This window comes from Rosa rugosa, chromosome 4 (genome assembly GCF_958449725.1).
Source record: "Rosa rugosa chromosome 4, drRosRugo1.1, whole genome shotgun sequence".
Classification (NCBI taxonomy): Eukaryota; Viridiplantae; Streptophyta; class Magnoliopsida; order Rosales; family Rosaceae; genus Rosa; species Rosa rugosa.
The window spans coordinates 48717037-48726466 of record NC_084823.1 but is presented as its reverse complement, the minus strand read 5'-3'; the positions used below and the strand labels follow the sequence as shown (position 1 = coordinate 48726466).

At 37.6% G+C, this 9430-nt stretch overlaps 2 protein-coding genes across 3 annotated transcripts; one reads left to right on the top strand and one right to left on the bottom strand.

The window, feature by feature from the left end:
• On the bottom strand, positions 1-5996 carry LOC133707369 (C2 and GRAM domain-containing protein At5g50170). Of its 2 annotated transcripts, XM_062132928.1 has the most exons (10): positions 4861-5996; positions 2747-3952; positions 2464-2646; positions 2106-2389; positions 1776-1892; positions 1277-1539; positions 997-1171; positions 683-746; positions 474-609; positions 246-385 (listed from the first exon to the last, which is right to left on the bottom strand). In XM_062132928.1, the coding sequence occupies exons 1-10, from the start codon at positions 5210-5212 to the stop codon at positions 376-378; spliced, it is 2790 nt and encodes a 929-aa protein (XP_061988912.1). In that variant the 5' UTR covers positions 5213-5996; the 3' UTR covers positions 246-375. The 2 variants fall into 2 exon arrangements, with proteins under 2 accessions (XP_061988911.1, XP_061988912.1); XM_062132927.1 differs by having other exon boundaries at positions 1-385; positions 474-746; positions 4861-5991.
• A 453-nt stretch (positions 5997-6449) lies between these two features.
• Positions 6450-8330, top strand: LOC133745412 (uncharacterized). The gene is made up of 2 exons (XM_062173476.1): positions 6450-6685; positions 8008-8330. The coding sequence occupies exons 1-2, from the start codon at positions 6542-6544 to the stop codon at positions 8161-8163; spliced, it is 300 nt and encodes a 99-aa protein (XP_062029460.1). The 5' UTR covers positions 6450-6541; the 3' UTR covers positions 8164-8330.
• Positions 8331-9430: the final 1100 nt, after the last annotated feature.

The following is a 9430-nucleotide window of genomic DNA, read 5'->3' as shown; positions in this document are numbered from 1 at the left end:
TTTGAATACGTAAAATAGGTCATTTATCAAAATTTCTCGAAAACAATTGTGACAAAGAGGAAGAAGTTAACTTAGGGCATGTCATCTATATATTCTATAATTCAATTTAATGAAACTACGTAAGAAAAACAGGATTTACTTTTAGCATGTCCTATTAGCACTTTAACAATTATCAAAGGCCAATGTCCTGTTGAGGTGTCAAGAGAATCTCTCTCTCTACCATTTCAAATATATCCTTCAGTCTATGAGCAAACTTCCCAGTTATGTTGTGTTTGATCCTTTCCAGAAACATCGTGCTCTTGAGCCAGGTGACCCTGACATAGACATTGCATTTACATGCATTATGAGCAAGGGCAGATTTCTCAATCCGGTACCTTAACTGAACCTGCATAAAGAAATAGAATGTATATTACTCGAGCAGTAGCAAATAGGTGAAAACAAAAGCTGGTGATTCTCATTTTGATGTCACATACCCGAAAATGATCGCCAAATGGAACACCGTACAGGGCCATAACTTCATCGATGATCCATCCCTCACCATTTGCATTTGGAGACTTTCGTTGTCTGCATGCCACCTCTCCCCCAAAGATGGAAACATTGCGGTTGAATCTATAAGACAAACGTCGCTCAAAGATATTTGGCTTTATAGGTTCCCATGCAGTAGTTGCATAGTTAAGACTACCTGATTTCTCCATAATTTTGTGCTCCAGCTTTCCTCCATTGAACATTTCCATCAAAGATTTTGTCTGCACAATTTTCCAGGAGGGTCTAAGTAGTAGAATAAACAATCTATTAGGATTGACGATTTTGATTGACCTAGAGAGTATTCATTATCTCTCTCTCTCTAATGAAAAACTTTCAAAGCTGCATCGCAAGTTTTGCCGTCTTTCATTTATTTAAAGTTCATTTTCACATAAAAAAAGGACAAACTCTGCAGAAGCCTATCTTTAAGGTGTAACAAACGAAGAAAAGAGAAGAAAGGGAACCACAACTCACATTCACAGGTATTTCTGCAGTACAAACTTTAGACATCTTTGTATCTTCAAGATTGAGTATGGATTCAGTATCTTCAAGCATCTTGGACCTTTCTTCATGATCATCCAGATCTTCAGCAATTTGTGCTTTCTGATCTGGACTTAGTGCTCTTGTTCTCCACAAGCCCACTATCATCCTGCCAGGAAATGTAATTGGTCATCAAATACCTTCTATACGTATAAAAGACTTTGGCATAAACAAAATCATCTCTATCTCAAATGTGGAATCCTAATACCACTACCTGCTTGCTGAACTGAACGACAAGAATGATTGGAAATAAAATCTAAGCCGGCCTTCTTCATCTTGGCACTTTGCCCCATGCCTTGCATCAATACCTCGATCCTTTTTCAAAACAATGACCAGCAAAGGGCTTCCCACAGATGATAGGGAGGGAGGATGCTCTTGGATATCTTCAATATCCTCCCAAAGAAAGAAAAATTTTGTTTTGTGTCCAAACAAGTTTGCATAAAACCCGACTATTCTTGCAGATAGAAAAAGTCGGCCCTGCATCAGAAAGTCATCATAGTAAAGACTTTAACTCAATGCCACCTAATACACTATACTTAGCTATGTACAACAATCCTCATCTAATACATATGCTTTGTAAACACTCATTTCAATCTACTTTGTGTGTCAAACACCAGCCGAGTCTAAGAACATTTATTATGATTGCAAATTCCTTTTTTAATCTTCTTCTTTTTCAAGTAATGGAATAATGTCATAAAAACGAAAGCTGTTACCTGCACTGGCATTTTCCTTTTCAGTGCACATGTAAAATCACTGACGAGAAATTCTTCTGGTGGCAACCCAAACAATTTCTGAAATGTAGAATTCCTATGAGGCGACCGGAGATCCAACTGTCAAGAATCAAGCAAGGGGTTTGATCATTATCTATGGTAGAAACTAGGTTCAATTTCGGTTCAAGAAAAGAATTTCAAACACAGCACCACAAAAGGAAATACAATAATATGACCTATGAATGGGCAACTCAAGTACGTGAAAGTTCTAGACTATCATAGATTAACTCAAGAAAACTAAAGAAAGAAGAAAAGGTGTTACAAAGTCCTTACCTTCTTTCCAACCTCCTTTTCCATTTTGGTCATATACTCCTTAATTGTTTCAAGTCCTTTGTTATTGTCCAGAAAGATTCTCAAGTGCAGCTTTGATTGAGAAGACTGAGCAAGCTTTCCCTCAAGGGAGACCCACATGTCTGCGAGTTCAGTAGCTGAGTGTTTCAGAAAATTGATCTCAGCATGCCCTAGAGACATGGCTTGGTCAAAAGGGCCATCAAAATCAAAAACTTCCACGTCCAGAACTGATGGAGGTTCTTCCATAGCATCGAACTCAAGTATGTCTGCATGACTTTCCATGATTGATAAGTGAAAATGGGGATAAAAAGATATTGATAAGAGAAGAAAAAGTCCTTACCGTTCCATTGAGGATCAGTAGTTTGAAGCCTGACAGAGCTTGTTCTTGTTTTACCATTGCTGGTGAAAACCACATAGGGATCAGAGAACCCTGATGAATCCAAGGAGGCTAGGTTTGTCCCTTCAATCAAGGCAACAGTGAGAACCCATCCATCACCTTGGGATTTGACTCCATGATCACTTCCTGTTTAATTATTGGACAATTCAGAGATGTGAGATCAAGTGACTGAATAAAAGACTTAAATAGTTTCGTAAGATTATGGGAAATAATATAATGTGCTTGCCTTGTTGCAACCTAGCTTGCACAAAGTGTTGAACCATATTATAAATGCGCTCCAATTGAAGGACTAGAATTCCACATGTGATAAACTCTCCGATACTATCTGGCAAATCAAGTCCATGAAATTCTAGGCCTTGGAGTTTACTTGGTTCACAAAGTAAAATGTGCACCATGATATATAAAACCATAAAAATAGTGGAAACAACAGTCATATTCCAGAAGTATTCCTTTGCCAATTCCCAATCTGATTGGTGTCCTGCCTGCATATTAGCCAGGATATGATCCTTGTCAGACAAATCTGTAGAATCCAGCACTTTAAACTTCTGAGCCATCAAGATGGAGAACTGCTCGAAACTGTCCTTAAGTCCCTGTCGAACTCCTCCTTCAATCATGCCTTTAATCAATGTGCTATGGAGAAAGTTAACTTCCCAGGATACCACAAGGCGAGAAGATTCTTCCCCTGAAGGTAGCTCTGGTCCAGGCAATATCTTGTAAAGCAATTCAACCTTGAATGAACTTCCATATGGAACTTCGGGTGTACAAACACTTGCCAATACAGCAAATTCCCTTCCGTTTGCTGTGAGATATGCTTGCTCCTCTGTGGCTTTAACAGCTTTAACCAACTTTGTTGCAGCATTTATGTAGGTAACTACCCTTGTTAAACACGACATCTCTCCTGATTTCCATGTCCAAGGCCCCTCATGTACATCTGTTGTCCCCTGCAGTTCTGCTAAATCTCTCCTAAACTGTGAATTTGGGGTAAAAAGAGATGCATTAAGATCACTTGATGAAACAACATAAGCCTGATCAATAAGAATTCCCCCCGGAAGATTCTCTGGCATTTTTTGTTCGCTCTCACTTGACTGCATCATTTCAAGAGACTTTTCAAAGCTACAATTAGAATGCTGTTCCTCCATGCAATCTTCATAGTCAGATACTGAACTAGACAGCTCTGAGGAATCATCAGTTCTTGAAGCTTCATCATTCTTATGAAGAAGCCTGTCCATACGTCTCCTAAGAGCCTTCACCCATTGTTTTCCTCCCGGTATCTTTCCACATGGAGATTTGGAACATAAGACACTATTAGATGATACAAATGGACTGTCAATCTCTTTAGGCTCCTCAGTTATATTTGAGTGCAAACAAGGGAGGTCATTAGCAGCGGCATCATGGCCTTTTTCATGCAACGATAGAGTGAGAAGAATTTTTCCTGTACATACAGGACAAAGATTCAATATCAATAATCTGCTCTGATGCTAAAAATCTGAAATGGACAATAATGCACCACATGAATGGCTGAATCGACAACTTCATTTCACAAACCCAAGTTAAGGCTCAAGAGGAAGACAATGCAGTCATGTTAGCAAACAAAGGTAATTTCTTACAGACTTCCCTATGACTTATCTATGACCTGAAAACTACCAATACACATTTAAGAACCAGAAAATATACTCAGCAATACGGAGTTCTACTAAGATATCAATTATAAGAGGAAGTATAGGGTTTGGTCTACCACTATCAACTTCAGAAAGGTAACGTGAAAGAGTAAAGCATGACTGATTTCGCTAGAAACAGCTTCACTTTTACATTTCCCATCGAAGCTCCCTAGAAACGAACAGAAACATAATTTATTTCCTTAATATGTGAGCCGAAAAATTCAAAACTAAGGAATGAATAGTCATCACAAAAACAAAATTAAGTTACATAAGAAAAGAGATCATCTGTTCTAAAAGCTAGCTATGAGAAATAACAATCCACTAAACAACTCCACCGCATTTTTCATGGAATCTTCAAATGCGGCTCCATGAATGAACTAAATAACCTCATTCTGTAAGCAGTTAAAATATTATTAACTAAAACAATTGAAACTGCAATTGGAAAGGACAAAAAACAAAAGCCCAGCAGTTCTCATCAAGTTCATAGCAGTTCCTTGTTATTGGGGTTGTACGTACGTATAAGAATTGACACATTCATAAGTGGATTAATAAAAGATGGAATGTAGTAGCATCAATGTCAATCCAAGTTCTAATTCACCCACAGTAAAAATATGAGCAACGCCTGTAAAAAAGCATTCTTGAAATCCAAAGCCAACAAGTAAACAGGCAAAGAGGGACTAACCACAATCTGTATTGATGAACTTCCCGGACTTGGGCCTTTCAAAAGAATACCATGCGGGCGGCAAGGTACTATTATTCTCAGCAGCAACAGACCCCACCGGAATCCGAACCCGGCCGACTAACTTCGCCCCATTAAACAGACCATTAGAGTCATCATCCTGGTGAAAAACAGACACAAGTAGCTCCTCATTCATATCATACACCCTGAACACAAACTCTTCATTCCAAGCAGGGTTGTTGGTGTTCCTCAAAATCCTAGTCTTGGACTTGTGCTTCCCAACCTGAAGCTCCACAAAGCAAGAGTCCTTCACAACCAAGTCATGAGCTTCCATCACATACACGTAAAGCCTCATGGTAGTTGCGCCTTGTGAGCATAAAAAGAAGAGACGGGGGGTAATAAATAGAGGTGGGTTTGAGTGCGTTTAAAAAGCTAGAGAGTTGGGTTGTTGTTGTTGGTGGTGGTGGTGGTGTTTAACGAGGGTTTAGCGATATATTTCTATTTGGTGGTGGTGGTGGTGTTTAACGAGGGTTTAGCGATATATTTCTATTTGGTGGTGGCAAAGTGTGACATGGAAGCCATGGGAAAACGTGGAAGCAAGAGAGGGGGAACACGAAGGAAGTGAGAGGCAAATATAATGTGAGTCGGTAAGTGGACAAATTATGTCCTGTTCATTTATAATTAATATTTTTATTAGTAATTTAAGAGTGTATTTAATATATCTAACCATCCATTTATGTCGGTGCACTGAATCCTCCCTCATGTTTGTATTCTTTGTATATCATTCCCCATGATGATGCGGGTTCTTTTACTTCTTGAGGCTTTTGAGAAGGGAATCAAACTGAACTAAAAAATAAATAAAGGGATAGGGGAGGAATCAAATGCCTCTGTTTTAGTTCTGTGTTTGTTCAAGATCACTGTCAACTTGTCTTGAATCATAAGCTGCACATGCCAAAACGCAACCAATCTAATATGGATAAGTACATTTTTATATTCAAATTGCTTTCTTTACTCTGAGCTGACACTAACTCACCAATGAAATCTTTATGATTCATTTGTAAACAAGATAAGCATTAAGGATGATTATAACAAGTAAAGCTAACGATGATTATTATGACAAGTGAGATTGATGGTACACACAATGAATAAGGCTAATGATGTTTATTTCTAGGCTTATGTCAAACAATGTATATGACAAGTGAGGCTAACGATGTTTATTTCTAATTAGGTTATCGATCTCTAGATTCATGTAAGTGGCTGCCTAAGTACACCGATATATAATATATTTTTTCAACTCCATAAAAACCAACCTTAGACCTTCCTTTAAAAAAATATATATGTATATATTATATATATATATATATATATATATATATATATATCGTTCAAAACGACGATTTTATCACTTAAAACTATAGAAGCACACGATTTTAGTTAAAATCATATATTTTTATTTTCTTATCAAAATTTTTAATAAACTCCTAAATCATAGTAGGTGGGTCTGACGAAACTGAAACATCTAGACACATTTTTCTTTTTACATGAGAGCTCAATCTTGTTTAAAAAATATATATATAAAAACAAATAGTCCAAATATAAAGGACTGGTTACAACTTACAACACAGAGCCAGTTGAGCGACGAGCAGGTCTCTCTCCAACTTTATCCGGTCACCGTCCGGCGACAATGTTACAGTTTCCAGGCTTCATGAAACAGTATCCGTGGTCAACCAGGACAATTCCGACGTCGTTTCTGCTGCCGTCTCAATGGCCCCAACCCCACAGCGAAGAGCTCCTCCTCGCTATGGAGGAGGCCGATTACGACGAAAAGGTACTTGTTCAAATCTCAATTTCACCCCTTTTTTTCATTTCCTTATCTAATTTTGATACCATCTATACGAAATCTCACCTAATTTTTGAGCAATTTGAGGTTTTGGAATGAAAGGGGAAATGTGTTAGTGACTGTAAATGTGGAAAAAAGGAACCTAATTTGAAGTGGAATAGTTCCTAATTACTTCATATGGTTTGGTATTTGTTTCAGTCGTGACTAAAGTAGGAGCTTTTGTTCTGTTAATCAATTGAAATGTCTGAAAGTTTTGAGCTTTTTAGTCTTCTCTGTCTGTCCAAGTGTTTGTGGTTGGCAATTCATTTTAGGGTTAGATATGCTTGAGAAGCTTTAAGGTGTTGTGTATTGTTTGCTCACTTGTGTGGTGCACCTTGTTGAAGATCTTTATTGGTTCTCCAAAAGGAGAGGTTTGGATCCATAAGTTTTAATTGTGAGTGTAGAATTCTTAAATTAGAAGGATGGACACTACTCTGTTAATTCTTAACTTGTGAGTGTAGAGATTTGGTCCTTCGACTCTGAATTCTCGATGTATAGACCAATATTGTTGGGAGTTCATGGTTTTTAGGATTTGCACTAGATTGGAGTTGGATTCCTGTCTGACTGACCTCGGAAATTCATAGAAAGCAATTACGTTGAACTTTGGGTAAATTTTGGTCCTTGGGAATAAGTTTGAGTTAGAGCCTCGAAGATAGGGGTTTCAAGAGTGTAACTTGCAAAGGGGAATTTGACAGTTTTGAGTTTGTCGAAACTCAGCATCTGTGGACACCTAGTAAAGCCTCAAGGAAGAGTATAGTTTTCAAATGGTTTGAACCTTATCCCCTGTAAGACAGTAGGATACCATTACTGGCTTAGGCTATTAGTTCCCCAAGGTCAGCTGGGGTTCTCACCCTAGTTGTCAAAAGACAAAAGAAGAAAGAATGAATTTGACGTTCTGGAAGTTAGAATAGCGGATTCACAATAGTAAAGTGCAACTGCATTAAGATGATAAGTATAGTCTGAGACATAGGGGTACCTCAAATCCATATGAACATGATCTTTGTAAATGATAAAAGCATTGCATTCTGAAGGAAGATTTTGTGTTTGAATTGAGTCAAGCCGAAAAGGCACATATCAGATTAGAGGGATAACAATTTGGTAAAAGCACTTTTTTTTTTTTCCTTGCATTTGATGGCATTTGTGCTTGTTTTTAAAGTGTCTTGAAAGTATAGTCTTAGGAAATAGGAATTACAGCATTGTGTTTTGCACTTATTACTGTTCTCCTTTTTAAGTTGGCTTGCTGTTAGCATTCATATGAACAATTTTTGCAGTGTAATGAAATCCGAAAGAGCCACAGCAACCAGATTATGATTGGGAAACCGACTGTTGATGTTGATAAAGAAGACTATGATAATGATGCTGATGATGATGATGTGGACAATGCAGAGGATTCTGAGGGCGAAGAGTTTGAACAGGAAACCGGTTGAAAATGCCGGAACCCCTCTTCTGTTTTTAATTTTAACATTATATACCTGCTCATGATCTGGCGTCAATATATCAATGTGTGCGCTCCATGTTCTCTTAAACAAATCTGTTGACTTGTGCCAATTGAGCCACATTTATATGGGCGTAGCTTCCGCCATAGTTGCTTTTATGCTTTGGTATCCATCATTTACACAGTTGTATACAATGACCCGTAATGAGGCTCAACTTTTCCAGTTATCTACTTTGGATGGTCTTGTTGTCAGACTCAGAATGAGAATGGCAGGTGGGTTAGTATCACATAGGGGTACGGGGTAAGTTCATAATTTAGAGGGATTCTAAGTGATAAAACTGGTGCTAGATTGTGAAGAATTATTTTGCTTGAATTCACAGGACAAGCCAGCTGCCCACATTCACCCTAGCAACAGCGGGGTCTTCTTTTGAGTCTCATGGATTCGAGTCTGGAATTCGAGTTATAGAAGCACAATTTGGTGGTTTTTGAAGAAGCATTTGACATGAGCTTAAAAAAACTTATGTCGGTGTGATATAAATCTCAAGGTAGCTAGCTGTCTGAATCGGGTACAGCAGCTAAACGAACTACCTATTTAGTCATAGGATCAGCACATTGAACGTACCTTGTTCTCGTTTACTACTAGTTCGAGTACTAAAGTACCCCTTACAAAAATAAATGTTCGTGAGAGAGTTGTATATATTTCTAGGATTATGGGTAATCTAGGGTTATTAAAAATACGTAAGGATAGTTTGGGTGAAAAAATGCATTCATGAGACTTTGATTCCTAAACACATGCCCCAAGAGGTATTAAACTTCGGATTATTCAGGAATCGATTCTTGACAATGAGGTAGGTGTTGTACTATTCTAATACTTATATGAGTTAGTAAACACAAGAAAACTCATATATCGGAATCATTTTCCTTATTTCCATTCGTAAGTAAACGTGTCATTAAGTATAATTGAATGTAGAATCAATTGACCACTTGAATAGAACTACTAACACCACAAGTTATTATCAAAGTTTTGAATAAGTGTAAAAAGTATTTAGTTTTGATAGATGTAAGGGTGGTTCTAGTTGGATCTCTAAATTTGCTATTTGGACCTCCTATGGACCTATACTTAATACACCTCTAATTTACTTTTTAGAATACTTGAAAAGCTAAGTAGACCTCCTTATTTTTACTAAAACACCCTTGAACATGAGATACAATAATCTGTTACTCTACTTTTTATCTCTATCTTCAACCACGAGAATAAG

Bases quoted from the DNA above. Each gene is read 5' to 3' on its own strand.
- LOC133745412 (XM_062173476.1), top strand. From the start codon at position 6,542: ATGTTACAGTTTCCAGGCTTCATGAAACAGTATCCGTGGTCAACCAGG. The intron at 6,686-8,007 runs GTACTTGTTCAA...CAATTTTTGCAG, and splicing joins AGGCCGATTACGACGAAAAG to TGTAATGAAATCCGAAAGAG.
- LOC133707369 (XM_062132927.1), bottom strand. From the start codon at position 5,212: ATGAGGCTTTACGTGTATGTGATGGAAGCTCATGACTTGGTTGTGAAG. The intron at 747-996 runs GTGAGTTGTGGT...AAAATTGTGCAG, and splicing joins CTGCAGAAATACCTGTGAAT to ACAAAATCTTTGATGGAAAT. The intron at 386-473 runs GTATGTGACATC...TTCTTTATGCAG, and splicing joins CATTTGGCGATCATTTTCGG to GTTCAGTTAAGGTACCGGAT.